Source organism: Notothenia rossii (assembly GCF_949606895.1).
Source record: "Notothenia rossii genome assembly, chromosome: 5".
NCBI lineage: Eukaryota > Metazoa > Chordata > Actinopteri > Perciformes > Nototheniidae > Notothenia > Notothenia rossii.
This window is the reverse complement of record NC_136903.1, coordinates 35,125,125-35,145,064: the sequence shown is the minus strand read 5'-3', so window position 1 is coordinate 35,145,064 and position 19,940 is coordinate 35,125,125. Positions and strand designations below refer to the sequence as shown.

Below are 19,940 nucleotides of genomic sequence, written 5' to 3'. Positions count from 1 at the left end.
ACACACACACACACACACACACACACACACACACACACACCTACAGATCCTAAAACAGGCAGCCGTTGTGTATTTTATTATGTGAAGCACTAAATGGTTTTCGAAAAATATCGACTCTGTGTTTGTAGATATCAACTAAACTAAAGCAAATAAAGACAGTAGGCCTGTTATACTGAGTGATATATATTATGCACACTGCTCTGCTTTCTGCACGGACCTCACAGCTGTTCTCACTGTAAACATCGCATCGCGATGAAAGCAGTTAATACAATAATAGAGAGGCGAAGTCACGCCCATCTACTTCCGGTCCATGGGACCCCGGAAGCGAAAAATTATACATTGAATTCAATGGAGAGAGAAAACGTATATTTTGATCCCGTTTGAATTGTGCCACGAACTACACATATGATGTTTGTCAATCTTAAACAATCATTTCCATGTCAAAAAAGTCACATTTTGTCGTAAAACTGTTGAAATATAAGACTATGAAAAATACGCGACTACAAAGACTACAAATCCCAAATCCCATTCTGGGTCGCGCATGTGATGTCACAGGCGATAATGCTCCAAGTGGTTGCGACTCGTAATTAAAGCGAAGAAGAAGATTTCATAACTGATTTATTCCCTCCAATAAATATAAGAGATTGCTCCAATAAATTCACTTTTACAAGATGCCTGTGTGCTTTGTACCATGTTGTAATCACAAAAGTGATCATACCACTTGCTCGTTCTATCGCTTCCCCTCTTATGAAAGGAACAGGAGTCGGTGGATCAGACATATCAGGTAATATCATAGGTAATATACATGTTGTGCATGGAACATAGTCAAGTTAGCTACCTAGCTAGTAGCGACGAGTAGCGAGCACGTTAGTTAGCATTACATTACTTAGCCTTGTCATTTTTAGTAGCCTTACCATTAAGTTATTATTTTATTACATGAAGTAGGCCTACACCAAAATGTTAAACAGTAAGAGTAGTCATCATGGTAAGTATTTCGTGAAACATTTGAAGAGTGGCCTACTGCGCCCTCCACCGGGTGCTAAGGAAGCAGTTCAGGGAGAGTCGAAGGAAGGCAGGCAGGCAGGGAGCTTTGCATGACATTCTTCTGGACATGTGTCATTGTGATCACAGTGAAGGTGAGTCAATCTGTTGGTTGGAAAGACAGTAGTTGAGTGATTACTGAGAGAAAATTATTAAAATAGATAATTATTCAGTGTTGTTACTTTAAAGTGTTGTTACTGACCTTTTTCTCTTTTATTTTCTTTACCTCACCTGTAACTGCTGAGACCCTGAGGAACATGCACACTGGACTGACCTGCTCTGGCAACCTGATTTCCACTGTACGTAATAGTATTTGGTTATGGTATATTATTTATATACATCAAAGGCACAATGCACCCCCCAGAGAGACACATGTATTGAGTGTGATATTTTGCATAGGTAATGTGAAATCATCTTTACATACTAGAAAACTGTAGGAGCGGCAACTTGTTTTGAAATTGAATTTTTAATATCCGATAATAAAGTTGATCTGTTTTCTTTATTCTTCTCTCTTCCCAGCTCCATCCATCACCATTCTCCGTTCCTGCAGGTCCTGCTTGCTAATAAATGCTTTATTTTTTTACAGTTACAAATAAAGTCAATGTATTGTATGACATGAAGTTGTGCTTCATTCTGAGTCAATAATAAATTCATTCTGCCTTCAACTGCAAAATGATTGTGGACTGCACCGACATCCATGTAGCTGCCCCCCAGTAAGATGAACCAAGCAAAGCTGACACTCAACATACAGCTGTGCTCTTAAGTTGACATGAAGAATTTGTGAAATATTGGTAATTATTTGGAAAAAATGACTGACGATGCAGAAAACTTTTTTTATTAAGGAAAAGTGGTCAGGTGAAGCAATTATCACTACATATGTGTCACACTTAAAAGGCCAAACACACTGGCCAAACACACCTCGTTTACAACTCCCCAGTTGACAGCCATGACTCCGTCTAAATGGTACCCCCCAAGCACCCTCTTCATGAGGGACGCGCATGGAGTGGATGAAAGTCCCGAACTCAGCACAGCACCAAAATTGCTGGCTGTCAACCTGCCCTGCTTGTGTAACTGCCACTGAGGATGTGTCCGCTGTCCTACGGTGGCTGTCTGGATGGCAGCTTGCTGGTCTCTGCTCAGTCGCATTGAGGCAAGAATTGCCTCAAGCCCCCGACCCCCACGCTCCTTCACCAGCTCCGGCACGTTGAAAATGGCCTGATGTTGAGGCTGCAGCTCTGGCTCAGGTGACAAAAGCCATGCCATGCCACGCTGCGCCCCTCAGTGCAGACCTGAACCATTCTACTTCCTCAGTGGCGATGTCTCTGGCCAGTGTCGTTGTATGTCTCCTCTTGCTGTTGGTAGAGTTGAGACACCGGCTGGACTACTTTTGAAGTGCCAGGCTTCCTCCACTGGCACTCAACTTCTGTGGAGCTGATCTGCCACATGGCAAATATTGCCAATGCTGCAGCGTGGCTGCATTTGTACATCCCCGTGCACAACCGCAGACAGCGCTCTGCATCACGCCATCCTCTCCCATGTAGATCTGTACAAATAAAGTAAGTACCATGTTTGTTAACATGCTATAATAGATTGAATGAGCAATACAAGGATGGTCCAGATCTGGGGGTGGGAGGGTTTATTTTTCCATAGTTTTGTCCTCTTGTCTGATTGTTGTTGTTTGTTTTTTCTGAATTTTTTGTAATTTGTGTTGTATTTGTTGTGATTGTACATTATATTTTTTTAAATGTGTATTACATTTTTGAAAAACATTTGATCAACAAAAAAGGATTTGGTCAGGATCTAGACTCAGTGTGTAGTTTATGAATTAATCAATGCTCTCTACATTAGGAAAACATACCAGTGTACCAGAGGGAGTCACACACAGCTGTGCCTAGATAACCAAACAAATTGACAAGATAACCAAAATCCTTGAATCTACACACAGCAAATAAACTCAAATGACACAACAAGATGTAAAAAGGAGATCACACATATAGTCGATATAAAACTGTCCGCTTCAATCTGAAGAGCAACTAAAACAAAACACGGGAGTGTACCTTGTTCTTGTGAACACTAATGTTATCCACAGCATACACACCCGTATACAGTACACCCGTTCTAGGTTCTGATTGGCTCTCTAGGTTGGCATTCTAGCTTCTGACTGGCTGTCCAGGTTGTCAATCACAGCCGTGGTTCATATTATGCTAGTCGACTCGTAACATCGCTAAACTTTTTTTCTTGACGGTTTTCTCAGTCAACTAATGCTATTGATAACAGTAACATAAATTAACACAGCCCTGCACACTGCAGTCATTATATGCCGGGTCTGTGGTTCATCATCTTCTTTTTCATTCTCCTCCTTATTGACTGACATTAACCTTAAACATTGCACTCATATTACTCACCGAAACCTTGTAAAGCCGGTCCCGCATGCTGGCTCTTACAGAACCGACTAACTCCCCTTTCGTGTATGTACAGCTCTCAACGTGCCCAGACTTGTAGTGATTTTCACCTCGTTTTATACTTTTATTCTCATTCTGAAAGAATGAGGTGAAATGTGCCAACGTGACGGTCATCTTTGTGTTGGTGACGCGTATTGTGCGGGACCAGAGACATGTAGTTCACTGAGCGGCTTAACACAAAAAAATGTGTTACTTCACAGTTTTACGACACATTTTAATTTTTTTGACTTGCAAAATGTTCTTTTAAATTGACAAAAATCATATGTGTCATTCGTGGCACAATTCAAACGGGATCAAAAGATACGTTTTCTCTCTCCATTGAATTCAATGTATAATTTTCCGCTTCCGGGGTCCCATGGAGGCTCCCGGAAGGGGAGGGACTTCGCCTCTCTATATCCAGGGGATGCATGCAGAGCTGTCATTGGCTGAGATAAGTCCGGCCGTGCGTCACGACTCTTTGAAACATCTCTGTTCCCGGAAATGCATCCACGAAGGAGCAAGCCCCCAGGAAGTGCGCCGGAGTCTGATGAGAATATTCGTTGTGGCCAAACGGCGGTACTACACTTCCGTTTGGTTGCTGGTCCCGGAAACACTTTTTCCCATTGGCTTACAAGGGGAAAGATTGGTCTGTAACTCGTTGGATAATTTTTTTTAAACTAAATAAACCACCCAGTATGAACACTTGTATAGCCCTTATTAAAATCATTCGTTCCTCAAGTTGTAAAAATGTGCTAATAACGTTATTCTGAGAGTTATATCCCTCTGCATTATGAACGCGCATCTAACCCACGGGACCGCGCCGCCCGGCACGTTCATGTTACGTGTTCAGCACTACATGCGTTTATCTTTACCCATGGATGCACAATAACAACGGACCCATATCGTCTCACTGCCATCCCACGGAGCTGTAATAATGGATATATTGCACATGTTTGCTGTAATTCATTATTTGTAAAATATTATACTACATGGGCCGTATGATTAAATCTTGTACCGTAAATGTTGTATTAAATAAAGTTAATATAACCGACGTTAGATTAACGTCCCTGTAGCTTCTTATTGCACTAAGAAGCTTATTGCACTGTATATATATATATATATATATATATATATATATATATATATGCAGTGCAATAATTCTTTCATGCTAAATGAAGCTCTGTTGCTTGGATATCACTAGATCCTGTTACAGAGTAATATAAGTACATAACGATTGATGTGCACATTAGCATAATTACTAGCTAGCCGCTTCCTGCTAACTGCCGCCTCGTTAATATCAAATCCATCATAAAAACAAGCCATTACCATGCTGTCATGAACGTGCGGTGCTGTTACATGTACGCAAATTGACGTGCTTGATGTGAACGAGCATTTTGGTTAAATTTGCGCATGCGCTATGAGCGCACATACGGGTACTTCTCAGGCAGGCCGAGTAATCTGTGACGTTTCGTTCTCTCAAAAGTTGGGCCATTTTATCATCATGCGCCAATGAGGAACTTTCATAGGAATTAATGAGGCCCCGCCTCCCACGCTGTATCCAGTTCTTATTATACATCCATGCGAAGGAGCCCTGGAGAACCGTGGAGGACGGACCCATCAGTGTATCCTCGGTTATAGCTCCTCCAGAGAGCCTCCTCGTCGCTTGATCCTCGGTCCTCGAAGTGCATTTAGAGCAGGGGTCGGCAACCTTTTTGATATGAAGTGCTATTTAAAAAAAAAGTTTGTTATCAGCGTGCCAACAATCGAGAATTATCAACGGGGGGGGGGGGGTTGAGGAGCTTGACGCTCGTCAACTATCAACAGGAGGGCGGGGGAGCCTCGCTGCGGGGAAGCAGTGTGTGGACCTGTCAGCTGTCAGCTTACATGATGCCGAATTTAACAAACACATTTAAATAATTGGTTTAAACGGCATGATAATAAGGACGATCGTCCGTTCTGTGATTCTCCAGAGCAGCGGTTTTCAAAGTGTGAGGCGCGCCTCCCCTAGGGGGCGCCAGAGAGCTTCAGGGGAGGCGCAGCGGGAGACACAAAAGAACGAGAAAAAGACGAGTAAAGTGACACTTGCCCACTTGTGGCTGTCTGTGGAGACCGAGTTCCCCCACCTCGCCAAAAAGGCTGTAAAAGTGCTCATTCCCTTCCCCTCCAACTACCTGTGTGAGTGCAGGTTTTCCGCATTGACTTTGATCAAAAGCAAGTACCGGTCAAGGCTGCAGCCAGAGGATGATCTGCGTTTATTCCTCTGTGCATCAAAGACACAGACTCATTGTTCCCACTAAAGTACGGGTGACTGTAATAAGGAGGCAAATGTTCGAAATTATTGATATTTATCGGAACGGTATCGCTTTTTCTTTTTTAAACTGACGGTTCGAGATTACTAGTAGCCCACTATTTCATTGCACAACAGTTGTTGGGTTCGTGTTACAGGCTCTTTAAGTGTGAGAGAGAGAGAGGGGTGTGGCTTGTGCATGTGTGGATGTTAGAGCGACAGTGAGGGAACGTGTGTATGTTTCTGGAAGTGAAACGAGGCAGCAGAAAAACTGAGGTCTGTGATATATTTTGTGAAATAGAAGAACGACTAAATAAATGCAACGGCCTCCCAAGAAGAGCTCGCCTCTCTCCAGTCATTTAAGCTAAAGTGGGTTATTGAACCTGAAGCTTGTTGCTTCTGCCCTCCTCGACTACGGTCTGGGAGCCGACAGGAAAGTTCAACACACAGATGGCCAGTCCGCCCCTTTGTAGCATATTATTTCAATGAGAGATGAGCAGATCGCCACTGGGCTTTCAACTAAATACACAGCCACGCAAAAACTGCGGCATTTATACAGCTCCTTATGGGTAGGCCTACTGCAATTAGTGAAGTGCTTTCCTCCGTGGTGAAACGATCAGCACTGCACCACGGAGGAAAGCGGCAGAAAGTCACCTGGAGTTAAAGAGAGCGGGGCTGCGTTGCGTGCATGGCTTCCTTCTGCAGGTAAAGGGGAGACGCGCTCTCGCGGCGGTCTCGTTCAGGATCCGAAAATACAATTTAAATATTTTTGCACACTTATTCCTTATACGCGTGCCAATGCTGGCACGCGTGCCAGGGGTTGCCGAACCCTGATTTAGAGAAATTAGATGTCCTTCAACACGGCGCGCTGAAATTCATTTCCGGAGAGGTTTCTCAATACTCAAATTTCCCCTCGTCGACTCCTCAGTCCTCCGGTAGTGACCCGGAAATGAATTTCAGCCCGCCATTTTGAAGGATATCTAATTTTTCTAAATGCACTTCGAGGACCGAGCATCGAGGAGGCTCTCTGGAGGAGCTCTAACCGAGGAGACACTGATGCATCCTCCACGGCTCCTCCACGGATGCAATTCTGGGAACGGTGGAAGCGTGACGCACGGCCGGACTTATCTCAGCCAATGACAGCTCTGCATGCATCCCTTGGATATTATTTTTAATAACTGCTTTAATCGCAACGCGATGTTTACAGTGAGAACAGTTGTGAGGTCCGTGCAGAAAGCAGAGCAGTGCATACAATATATATCACTCAGTATAACAGGCCTACATTACTTTCTGTATTTGTATGCTGTAGTTTAGTAGATATCTACAAACAAAGAGTCAATATTTTTCTAAGACCATTTATTGCTTCACATAATAAAATACACAACGGCTGTAGCCTGATTATGCTTTAGGAGCAGTAGGTGTGTGTGTGTGGTACAGTGTGTAGGTGTGTGTGTGGTACAGTGTGTAGGTGTGTGTTGTACAGTGCGTAGACGCGGCGGACAGACGGGTCTCAGTTGGTTTGGTGTCCTATGCTTACTTTTAATACTTGTACAACTTTTGGCCCGTAATTTCAATTCCCCATTTCAGCGACCAGAGAGAGGGGGGGGGGGGGGGGGGGGGGGGGGGGGGGGGGATATGTCCAGTCTCTGATTGTGTTACGTTATTATGAGAGTGCTGTCATGCTTGTTTGATTCTGAAATTGTATATATTTATATAAATGTATGTGTGTGTGTATATGTCCGCATCTGTAGCCTGTTATTGTCTCATTATAGCTACCGCACTGTCAATGAATTAAAAGTAACTATATATAAGTCGTCATGCTTCCACTCCTCTCTCCTCGGTTCCCCTCCTCAGTCCTCCGCTCGCATCTCCTGTGGGCGGCACCAGGTCTCGAGGAGAGGAGTCGAGGATAGGAGTCGAGGAGGGGAAATTTGAGGATTGAGAAACCTCTCGGGTCACTACCGGAGGACCGAGGAGTCGAGGAGGGGGATTTGATGAAATGAGAAAGGGCCCTAGTGTCATTCAAGCTCGGCTCTGTGTGTGTGCGGAAATAGCGCATTTAGTGTGTGGGAGAGAGGGAGAAAGACAGAGGGACCGGTGCCAGCAGCAGGGACCGTGTTGTTAGCATCTGGTTAGCTAGCTGCACTAACGGACATACGGAGCTGTTTGTTCCACAACAAGCTGGAGGAGAGTCCTCTCCTGTCAGACTGAGAGGCTCATGTGAGCTAAAGGACTCTCAGAGTGTTTCGATAGGTAACTTTAGTCTAAGTCAGGGGTTCCCAACCTTTTTTCCCAAGAACCCCCCCCCCCCCCCCCCCCCCCTCCAAATGACAACAGCGGTAATTAAAGTTTAAAAGTCTCAAAAATGCTATAACTACTGTCACAAACTGGATGAATGTGAAGTATTTTGTTAAAGGAGGATGAAAGTGTAATTAAGGAGCACTATTGGAGTGACTTTTGATGGTTATTGGACTCAGGATTAATTCATTTGAATCCCCGCTGTATGAAGAAATTAAAGGACGGCGCAAGTGAAAACAATTCACAAAGGGATTAAACTGTTTAAAACACATGCTCAAAGTAAACCGGATTTTGCCGATGTGTTTATATGGATTCAAAAGTCGTAAATAATCTACCAAAATGGAGGAGACCGATCTGATCGGAGCAACTATGACAAATAATCCAACTGAAACATTTCTATTAAAGAAACAATTATACATTTCTGTCTTGTTATGCCTTTATTAGCTACTAACACATTTTAATTAAAATTAATTAATCAATTATTTTTTATATTTTATTGTAATGTAACTACAAGGCTTTTAGTGGCAATCATGTATTGCCTTACAATTATATGTAAAAAAAAAAAAAAGTCTAAATGTGATATTTTGGCCTCAAATCATCTGCGATCTTTGGCGCGCCCCAGGTTGGGAATCACTGGTCTAAGTTATCTCAGTGGGTCTCAAACCAACCTGATCTCACCAGAATGCGTGACTCCACCACGACTCCTTAACACCGCATTGCGTGGTGGAGTCACGACATTTGTTACATTTACGTGACGGCACCACGCAAACAACGCCAATGTAAAGTGAATGAGGCTCCTTTGTCGTGGTGCACACACGCATTTCTACAACGTCCTGCAGTGAGCTTTTTATTCTAGAAAACGTTTTTAAAATCTACTTTTTAGCTTGTAGTAACTCACAGGAGGCTTGTTTTATTTAATTTGTATTCATAATAATTTTTATTTTTCGTCAGAATGTATTATGGTGCATTATTTACCAAATTTGTGTTCTCAAAAAACAGTGTATTGTGTGTAATAGTAATAATAATCATTTTTATTATAACAACAATAAACCAGAAGAAGATTCCGTCGTTACCACGGCAACGTTACGTCGCGGTTTACGGCAACGTGACGTAGCCACAATCACCTCACTTTCATTAATTTCATTTGACAACGGACTACAGTAAGTATCTAAAATCAAGGGGAGTTTATTTCTTTAAAACGCGAAATAATATTGCTTTTATTTATTCCACTTTAGCACAGTCTCTATAGCGTTACATTCCTGGATATTAGGTTGAGTTTTGTAGTGTGTTTAGCTTTTACAATAGGCTACGTGCAACCTACTGTAGCGGCCACGTCCAGCTACAAGCTACTAGCGGCCTCCGGCCTTCCGGTCAAAGTTTTTAGCTGGATAGCATTTATAGTTTATACAGCTAAATGACATTAGCTGTCACCGGCACAGTTGGATAGTTCAGGTGCGTGCTAGAAAAATATGTTTAAATGCATGTATTTGCACATGTGTTGTAAAGACAGTGTTCAACACAGAGTTGTAATAGTAGCTAAAGGGCATCGGCGATGGAGTGGAACAAAAATGTGGAACTGGAGTTTTTCCAGAGGATTTGACTGGCCAGTGGGGACCACCCAATGTCCGACTCTGAATCAGAAATACTTAATTGATCTCCGGGGGAAATTGGGATTGTTACATTGTAGAATTGAAATATATAGTAGAAGATATAAGAAAAAGAAGTATGTAAAAAATAAAAGTACATCATATAACAATATGCACAATATAAATGCATAATGTATGCCAGAGTATTGCTCAGATTAATTATTATTGCATATAGAGTATTGCACAGATGTTACTGTTATTCTAAATAATCCTAATCATGTTTTTATTTTTCCTGTTTTACAGCTTCATTACAACACTTAATATCTCACACACACACACACACACACACACACACACACACACACACACACACACACACACACACACACACACACACACACACACACACACACACACACCAGCACTTTTAAGAGCCACTCTCTCTCTCACTGTCTCTCTTTCTATCACTCTCTTTTAATCGCTCTCCTGTCTTTCTCTCACTCTTACTTTTGTGTATTGTTTGTATTATTTGTATGCCATGTCCCTCAACCCTGAAGTGACGTTCTTTGAGGATCCCAAGGAGGCCACGGTGCACATGGCATCATTGATTAGCGAGGCTCATCTCCATGAGGCCAGGGTGAGGCTTTTCATGATAAGCAAATACCCAAGTCTGTAATATAATCATTGCTATTGCTTTTTATTGATGTAATGTAAAGGGTCAGTTAGAACTTTTTATGCAACCGTTAAATAATTGCTCAAATATAAGTGCTGCTGTCTTATGTTGTATTACAACTTTGTTGTTGATCTCAACCTCTGAAAAAATATAGGCTGCCATGGACACTGAAACTCCTGCCATCCCTCCGAAAAAGCAGGAAGAGACCTCTTTCTAATCCAGTGGTCACACGCAGACGTGAGAGACAACGGGAAACACAACGCTCCGCATCAGGTTTGTTCTTTACTATATCATGATTCCTAAGTCTAAGAATAAAGATAATTCATAAAAAAGTTATTTTGGTGTACACAGTATGAAATTATGTAATTTGAAGATACCTCTAGACAAATCTGTTGCAATGTTTAAAACATTTTCAAATTAAATCAAGATATTTTAAGAGCCTGTGACTGATAATCCTTGCTTGTGTTGTATTTTTTTAAATGTGTACCTCGATTCAGATACAAGTAAATGTAAATTGTCATTGTGATGCTGTGGTAATATGTTCTTAGTTTCATTACCTGCAGTCCTTACAGAGCATTTTCATATTACAATTAATTGGTGTAATTTTAGGTTGATTGAAGGGTTAAGCAAAAATGACTGTCTCTGCAGCTTCACAAGCCAGAAGAGACAATCCTGTGCATGAGGAAGGCCTTCAGCTAGAACATCAAGAGTTCGGTAGTCTTGGTGAGTATATTGATTATAACAGCAGTTGACTGGCACTACAGTTTTTCCCAATGTTTCCATTTTTATACTCATCTAGTTAATTGTTACGTCCCAACTAGGGGAAGAGGAATGCAACACACACCAGTATGTAATTGGTAATAATTATAAGTGTTTATTTAAAATAGCCGGGTAAACAAAATGGCAGGCATGCAGCCTGGAACAAACAAAAGGGCACAGGTTGATAAATAACCAAACAAAAGGAGGACTCTAAGAAAGGAGTCTAAAGACATACAGGGAAAATGAATACTAATATACTAAATAAAGAACGAAACAAAAGCTCACTTTAAAAGTGGTACAACTAACACAAAGAATCTATACAAAAACACCATTAAACTACAGGCAACCATCATTTAATCCTAAGCTACTCTAAACACTAACTAAGCTACTCTAGACACTACTAATCACACAAGTTTAACCACAGAACAAAGAGCAAGTAGCGAGAGGCATCTGTCCACATACAGAGCCTCCAGAATGATGGTTGTCCCCAAGCTTTGTAGTAATCTCCAGCAGGTGTGCGCCGGCTGTGCGCTGCGATTGGAGTGCGTCGGGCCCGGTGTGCTCCAATCGCAATCTTCAGGGGCGGACCAGGAGCTGGCAGCCAATGCCGGGAGGGCAACCGCACAGCTCATTTACATAGAACACACACAGCTGAAAACACTCAGACGACCAGGAAGGCAGCAGCCGTAACATTAATCATAATTAAGTCTTGAGTATTGACTGTTTCATGACAAGTGAATGCATATTTGGTATAAGTATCACTTGCTAATATTGCTTTGGATGCATATGATGATTCATAGCATGTTGCTATTATTAGTCCGCATATATTTTTCCAACTCAAAAGTGGTTCAGTATACTACCTTAATATCCATCATACCAGTTTTAGGGTGGCGGCTTAACAGCTGTTTTATATTTTAGAAACACATCTCCAAGAGTTAAGGGACACCCTAACTGCAGTCCAGGTTCCGGAGACAACAGACGGAACGGTTTCTGCCTGGGCACAAAGGCAGCTTCTCACAGATGTGAGAATGAAAACGGCTAGGCCAATGCTTTTTAATGCAAATCTCTCAGCTGAGAGAATAGCCATTCAGAAGTGCCACAGATGCTGTGCAGAAGAAGCGGCTATTAGGTGCCTGGACTGTGTTCCACTGGACATGGAGTTCCTCTGTGCAACCTGTGACATTGAGGCCCACACGAGGAATATCTTCCATGACAGAGAGGCTGTGTTCAATGGATGTCTGGAGCCCATTCCCCCTACAACTGCTATGGTGGTGGATGAAAATGGCCAGCCTCAGTTTTGTGAACAAAGTATGTAAAGACTAACATTACATTACAATGTCCCATTATAGTGTAGTTCCCATAATTAAGTGCAAATGGAAAGTGTATATAGCTGATTGAAAAAAGTATGATTGGTTTTGACTAGGGCTGCAAGATATGTGGAAATTATGCAACATTTTATTGAATATCTTGATAATCTGGAGAATTAAGGAAAAACTGTAAATACACCCTTCCTAACTTATTTTCTATATTGCAGTATGTCAACTGTCTGTTCCTACTCCAAGGTCAATCTGTGAATGCTCTGATGACGTCACAGTTACTCCTTGGAAGCATATTTCTGTGGTCACCATCAACGGTATGTTGTTCTGGAAGCCCTTTTTTTTGTTCAAGTAGTATTGTACAGCAGAGTTTTACCACTTTGTGCAATGCAAAGATTTTTATCACCTGGTCATTTTCAGACAACACCCAAATGCCATGTCAAATAGCTAATCCATCATATATGCACATCTATGTATTAAATACAATATTTTAAGGCAAAACTCACAGTTTGATTACCGAAATACCTTTACTTTGTCCATTTGTTCACAGGACGATACAATGTCTGCTTGCCTCGGAAATCCTGTCCATCCTTCTCTGCAGAATGGACTCCTGAGGTTAGCTAGCACCAGCTGCCAGACGCTTTACAAATATGATGTGTTCATCTAATTCGAGCACATGAAGGTGACAGCACCATGTCCAGGCAGGCATTTCTGAAAATGTTGGAGCACAGATCTGTTCAAGCTGGATGGGTAAATCTGCCTGAATCACACGGAAACATACAAAAAACAATATCATATTACTGTATACCATATCATTAATTGTTGGCATTGCTTTCAAAACAATTACGGTACTAATCCACTTTTTTTAAATCAATATACAGAAAGGTAGTATCTGTGCTGATACATTTCAGTGAAGCTTCTTCGAGTTTTGCTTCTGTCAGTACAAACAAGAGGATATGTGCCAGGTCCATCACTTTGTTTGTCCAGCATGTTCTCCAGACATGTTGGCTGTCTGCTGTGATGGAAACCGCAAGCATTTCCGCTTTTCCAAGTCAAAAGGGTATGTATAGGTATTAATGAAAATGATAAAGAACACACCGCTAATACAAATAGTAGCCCTTGGGGTTGTGTTTGAGTAGCCATAACAGACATTAAAACAAATCATAGTAATGTAGTGCTTTGTGATTTTTATTATTGACTTGTATGTTAACTTATCATGGACAGGACTGAGGAGCCGCCAATCTATGAGGGCTTGTTCCTGGCCAAGGACGAGGAAGTCGCAACATTTGTTGACCTTGTCAGAGGCATCATGAAAAGTGTACGTTTTTTTTCTTATTATGATAGTTGCAGTTACACCTGTGGTGTTCTTTTATATATATATGTCAAAACTTGTGTGTAATAAACTGACTTTATAGGGAAATGACAGTGCCGTCTGTGGTACTGCCAAATTCACTGCTGGCAGAGAGATGTCAAAAAAGTCTGGTGCCCAGATAGACGAGGAGGGCATTCAAGTGGCAGTTTGCAGGTATGTATTTGTAAGTGTGTCTGTGTGTGTATATGTGTTTGGTTCTTGAGTCTGGTCTCATTATTTCAGTTTTAATAGCAATCCAAGTCTAAGTCTTTGTAAGAATTGGAGCCATTAAACACTTTTGATTGTGGAGCGGAATTGATCCATCATTTGTAGCATCCAAGTGATATTTGTTGTTATAGCCACCTAGATGACAGAGATGAGTGCTTAAGCCAGGCCTTGCTGTGTCAGTTTATTATTAACAACTAGATTTTCCTAGACTTCCGTGGAGAAATATACGCGTACCCAATGTTTCTCCAAAAAGAGATGTCCAAGAAGGCAAATGTTGACTTCTTCTGTATGGATGTAACATGCAGGTAATCCTCACTGTCATATTGCACATCCACAACAATGTTTAAAATGGCCTATGCCTCAGCAGTCATTTTAGATGATATTGATATTGTTGTCATGTCAATTAAAAGTTTATCTTTGTAACACTCAATCACAAAATGCAGCTCCTGCTTCTTAGGTACTGGCCATACCTTAACAAAATAGCCGAGGGATTACCAGAGCTTCTGCCGTTGACAGAAATGAGGCCATTTCTTAGCGTGATGCATGCTAAAGCCCGTACAGCAAAATGCGAGGTAAATAACATCTTTAATGCAAAGGATTTTTAAATGTTGTGCATGGCATGCCTTATTGGATATCAAACACTTCTAAAGAAATGCTACATAACACTACTTGCGCTGTGTTGCAGCTGAGATGGGGTGGCAGAAGTCAGGACGGAGCAGGAAACACAGTGGGAGAGGAAGTAGAGCAGGTATGTTATTTATGGCATTATTGTAACTGTATGGATACAAGATGTCTTAATAGAAAGCAGTACAAATATGTATGTGTCATCTCAGTGACAAGCCTGTTGATTAGTTGAAAGCATATCCTTTATGTCTGAGTTCAAATGAAAGATAGACAGTTCATATGTTCAGCAACACTAAATGCATGCATATTGTAGGAAGTCAGTACACAAGTTTTCTCTTAAACCATCCAGTTCAAGATCTATGAGGTGTAGGTGATATTGTTATGTGATAGTGACCGAACATTAATTGTAACATTCATTATAGGTGAACAGCTTTCTCTCCAGGGCAGCTCTGGTCACAAAAGACATGACAAAAGCAGGTTGGTATTAACACTATACACTGTGATAAGGCAGCCCTGATAAGTATTTTACAGAGAGTTCCCTCCTTAAAAACATTACTTTACTGTAATTACCAGTTCAACAACCTTTTAACGATTGGGTTTAGTCATGTCTATCAGGTTTCTCACTCAGTATTGCCTTTTTGATGTGAATACTTACTTTTTTGTTTGTGGATATATTTGTGTCTTTTTTAGGAAGAGTGAACATGCTCACTCAACAGGCCATGGGTTGGAACAGAAGGAAGAGGGACAACCTTCATCAAGTTTTAGCCCACAGATATGTCAAAGTAAGGGCAAATTACAATTGTCTTCTCATCTGACATTACATATTTATGAAGGATGTCTGCAATGTAACCTCATGGCTATATACATTATGTTCTCCCTTATCCACACTTCCTCTTGCACGTCAGATGGTGTCATGGAATGTTTCAACTGTTCTTCTGAAGGTCTTGTACTGAAAACTGGTGTACTTTGCATTATGGTGTTGCATGGCGCTTTTCGCTGACATTTTCTTTTTTTGGTAAAGATCACAGAGAGGGCAAAGGTGGAAGCTGCCAGCTTCAGCGACTTCAAAAAGGAGCACAACCTTGATCAGGAGACCATACAGCAGTGGGTGTATGATGTCAGGCAATGGGCGGTCACAGGTAAGACATACCACAGGTTTTCCATATATACATCTGTTAATTACTGTACGTTTAGACACACAATATAAGTTGGCCATATGTTGAAACTGAGACTGTCACTGATTGTATCTCTTCTCCAATTGTTTTTTTGCAACTATTTAGAGAGAGTCTACGCCCCAGGGTGTACTGAAGGACTGAGGGTGGATATTGAGAACATCACCGTCACTCTTTTGCGCAGGAAGCAAGATCTGTATCGTCAGCATGGTTTGTTGTCAAACGTAGTTATTGAAATTACACTTCAAAAACAACAAAAACATTCTGGCACCATGACACAGTTTTGTTTCAGTTTCACTTTGCAGACAGCAACCAGGCAAGGCAAAGGAAGAGGAAGAGAATGAGAGAGCTGAAGAAGAAGCTTCGCGAAAAAGTTGTGCAATACAACACAGGAGTGCAGGAAGAACAGATTGACGAGGACTTGGCTTGCAGTCTGACAGAGGGCTACATCTTACCATGGGAGAGGCATGCACATGGTAGGATAATTGCTAGTTTGGCTTGTTGTTTTTTTAGTCTATACCAAAATATGACAGTTTATCGTGGGGCAGAAAAAGCAATGGTGATACCTGCAAATATATAATATTTGTTATTAGTTTACATTATAGAGAACCAATGCTATCGCTACAAAGATTTGTGTCTCAGAAATGAAAATCATTCTGTAATAATATAATATATGAATAAATATTCCTTGTCCACTACTCCATTCCTTTCCTCAACCTAAAGGCAACACCTTCAGGTTGAAGAGGTCTGTCTTTGACCAGGTAATGCTGGTCAGACGTTTGGAGGAGGAGCAGAGCATCCTGGTGAAAGAGATGTCGCAGCACATCATGTTCCTTCTGAAGGAAGTGCAAGAAGTGGAAGCACTCAGAGGACAGACTTTGGAGGGCATCAAAACCAGCAGTATGTCTGAGATCTTAACATTTGAATATTTTCATCACCTCTTCAACACATTACATGTCTTACATAAGTAGAACACATCTGTCACTGTGTCAGGCCGAAGTGAAATAGTAAATTACTGAAACTATTCATTATCAAGATCATAATCGATTATTTTCTGTCTATTGACTAATTGTTAAGCACTATCAAACATTAATCAACATGTCCCATTTGGCACCCAATATATAGTAACATCCTTCAGTTTAAGATGGATTTACCTATGTTGTAGTGTTTTTACATATGCAGCATTGTACAATGCAAAGAGATTTGGAATTGTCATGGTTTGTTTACATTGAGCCCTTTTGCTGTGTGATTATCCCTCTACAGATTTCGGTGACCTGACAGAGGATGCTGCACATGGGCTCAAGAGTGTCCCCAGTCGGAGGTGGCACTTCTTCAAAAGCCAACACAAACAGGCTGTACATGCGTACAGTAGGGGTTTCACCAACTAATCGACTAGTCGACTAGTCGACTACCTTTACCACTAGTCGGCGCTGTAGGCCCTAGTCGACTAGTCGTGAAAAAAATGGAGGTAAACGAGGTGCTGCAAAATGCTCCAAAACACGTCCGACATTCTTATGTATGGCAGAACTTCAACGAAGATGTAACCAACTCCACAGTGAAGTGTCAGTTGTGTACAGCTGTACTGAAGTACAATACAAATGCATCTGCTATGCGCAACCATCTGAAGATGAGACACCCGCTGCCGACAGCTAGCACTAGCAGTAATGCTAGCACCAGTGAGCAACGGACCGGCGTCAGCACTGAACAGAGGCAAACGAACAGCAAGAAAACACGGGTCAACAGTGATGCGGATGATGAGCTACGGGATTACTGCCAGCGGACATCGCATATCCCCACAATGGATAATCCACTGGAGTGGTGGGCAGAAAACCTGCACCGCTTCCCCCGCTTTCGAGGAGCTACCTGGCTATTCCAGCCACAAGCACCCCGAGTGAGAGGGTTTTTCCCTGGCAGGCAACACTGTCACCCGAAAGCGGTCAAGCCTCCTTCCCTCACATGTCGATGCGTTGGTGTTCAAACCAAACCAAAAATATGGAAAGGTGGACGTCATCGTGGAGGACAGCGAATAAAGTGTTGCGCACTGGATTTACGTGGCATTTATGTAAACAAGAGTTTTTTGCTGTCGATTTTGGTGAGTCCAGTTACTGTTTGTTATTTACTCAGCCATGTAACACAAATTAAAATGCAGTGTTTAATGTTACTGTATGAGTTCCAATATAAAATACAGTTGTACACCTCTCTTTGTGTGTCTTTATTATGACGTAACGACTAGTCGACTACTATTTTGAAAAATGTGTCGACTAGTAAATATTGGTAGTTGTGAAACCCCTAGCGTACAGCGGTGTAGCCGCTTTGGAATGCCATGATCTTCAAATACAGCAGGACATTGAGATGTCGGATGATAATGGCTACACTAGCCCTGAGTCTGAGGAAGAAGACCTGTAAAGGTTTCTGCCAAGCAACACAGAGGCACTGGAGAGCTCTTTCACAAGCGACGTGTCACGTCCACACGCTGGCGCACGCCATAATAATGACAAAACACATTTAAAACACACTTAAAGCCATACAAAATAAAGACATTATAAAACACTATATATGAGAACAATATGAAACTATGCCCTTGTTTCGCCTGACTGAGTTCATAGTAATGTGAAAATGTGTTTATATTTTGTACTTCCGTTTATTTAAAGCGCTTTGACTTGCTGATGTGTATGAAAATAAATTGCCTTGCCTTTATATTAAACTGCCTCTTATTACTCAAACAAGTGCTATACAATGGTTGTGTTCTTGTCACTGCATTTTGTCATTCGTTGATTATGAACTATTAATGTGAATACATTGTAAATAGAGTTCATACATTAAGATAATTCTTTATTAGTAACGTGCATAATGCAGGGTAAATACCAACACATTCTCACTCCCAACTCGTACTTCTAATTTTATATTATTTTCTAAACCACGCACTGTTATTTACTCAACAATAACACACAATTATTCTTGTGTTTTTTTATTTGTTTGATTGTATAATGTCGGACTTTTGGAGTCCGTCAGGACCGAGGGTCGGAGCAGCTCATAGTAGTTGCTTTAGAGAATTTTACACCCGGAAGTAAGTATTCTCTCTTCTTTGCTTGACAAACCCATCCATGGACAAACCCTGTGATGGTCCTCAAGCTCTGTGATTGGATGTTGAAGTGGCAGTGCGCCGAGCGTCCAACATCACTTTGAAATGGAATGGAAGCACGGCACATGGTCCAAAACTGGAGTCGGACGGGTCCACCCCCTCCCCCACCCCGTCACCAAAACTACACATGCTGGCTATTGTGTGTTTCGCACATAGGTTTCCACGTTCTATGGCACGTCTCTACTGGGAATTGTAGTTTTAAAAGACGTTTTCGTATTTCCCATAATAAGTAGTTGCCAGTATTAAACTGTGTACACCCCTAGAGGTTTAGGGGATACGAAACACAGTGGTGTTATCACATTTAAAACATATAATTAATAAATGGGTGAAAATTGCTTGTGCCCATAATGGGCAGCATTAGTATACCCACATGACAGCTAAAGTAAGAAGAGCTTTATTTAACAGCTGGTCTTATGTCTGTGACCCCTCCTGTTGTCCATTGATAAGCCTTGAAACATGCACTTGTCAAGGTTCGGAGGCAAATTTTGCAAATATTGCAGTAGCCATCGATCATCTTAAGATAAGATATACTTTATTGATCCCAAGCGGGGCCATTTCTTCGTTACAGCAGCATGTGTAACAGTTGGAAATATGCAGTGGTGTTTATTTGGAAATCATTTAGTATAATCACACAAATTCTATGTTTTATATTTAATAATTCTCTGTTCCTCATTTATTGGATGTTCAATACCTGACAAGGTCAGAGATGAAAAAGGTCAGAGATTAAAAACTTGGGTCGCAGGTTCCTCAACAGTGCATTACAAGACATCTATCGATATGTATGTACCTCCACCATTAAACTGTCATATTCTGCACATTTCTTATACTCTCTAGATACATCTTATAAGAGTATAATACATATGTATAATATCAGTTAAAATAAGTGCTTCAACTTAGTTAACATTGCAGGAAAGTTGATTGTCAAGTTCCAAAACAAACTATGCAATATATTAGACGTTTAGTACTTTATCAGACTTAATATTTGTCTGTAGATAGATACCCCGAAAGCTTTTTTCTTATTT

At 41.3% G+C, this 19,940-nt stretch overlaps 1 protein-coding gene across 11 annotated transcripts; it reads left to right on the top strand.

The window, feature by feature from the left end:
* Positions 1-8,652: 8,652 nt before the first annotated feature.
* LOC307038544 (uncharacterized protein) lies at positions 8,653-18,499 on the top strand. Of its 11 annotated transcripts, none has more exons than XM_079680036.1 (19): positions 9,109-10,290; positions 10,481-10,599; positions 10,975-11,049; positions 12,004-12,393; positions 12,620-12,718; positions 12,952-13,016; positions 13,283-13,461; positions 13,626-13,719; positions 13,817-13,926; positions 14,189-14,285; positions 14,438-14,552; positions 14,666-14,728; positions 15,027-15,081; positions 15,295-15,386; positions 15,626-15,743; positions 15,885-15,986; positions 16,082-16,252; positions 16,500-16,676; positions 17,040-18,499. In XM_079680036.1, the coding sequence occupies exons 10-19, from the start codon at positions 14,218-14,220 to the stop codon at positions 17,162-17,164; spliced, it is 1,086 nt and encodes a 361-aa protein (XP_079536162.1). In that variant the 5' UTR covers positions 9,109-10,290; positions 10,481-10,599; positions 10,975-11,049; positions 12,004-12,393; positions 12,620-12,718; positions 12,952-13,016; positions 13,283-13,461; positions 13,626-13,719; positions 13,817-13,926; positions 14,189-14,217; the 3' UTR covers positions 17,165-18,499. The 11 variants fall into 11 exon arrangements, 9 of the variants coding, with proteins under 9 accessions (XP_079536162.1, XP_079536158.1, XP_079536160.1 ...); XM_079680032.1 differs by having other exon boundaries at positions 12,952-13,151; XM_079680031.1 differs by having other exon boundaries at positions 9,185-9,227; positions 9,957-10,290; positions 12,952-13,461.
* The last annotated feature ends 1,441 nt before the right edge of the window (positions 18,500-19,940 follow it).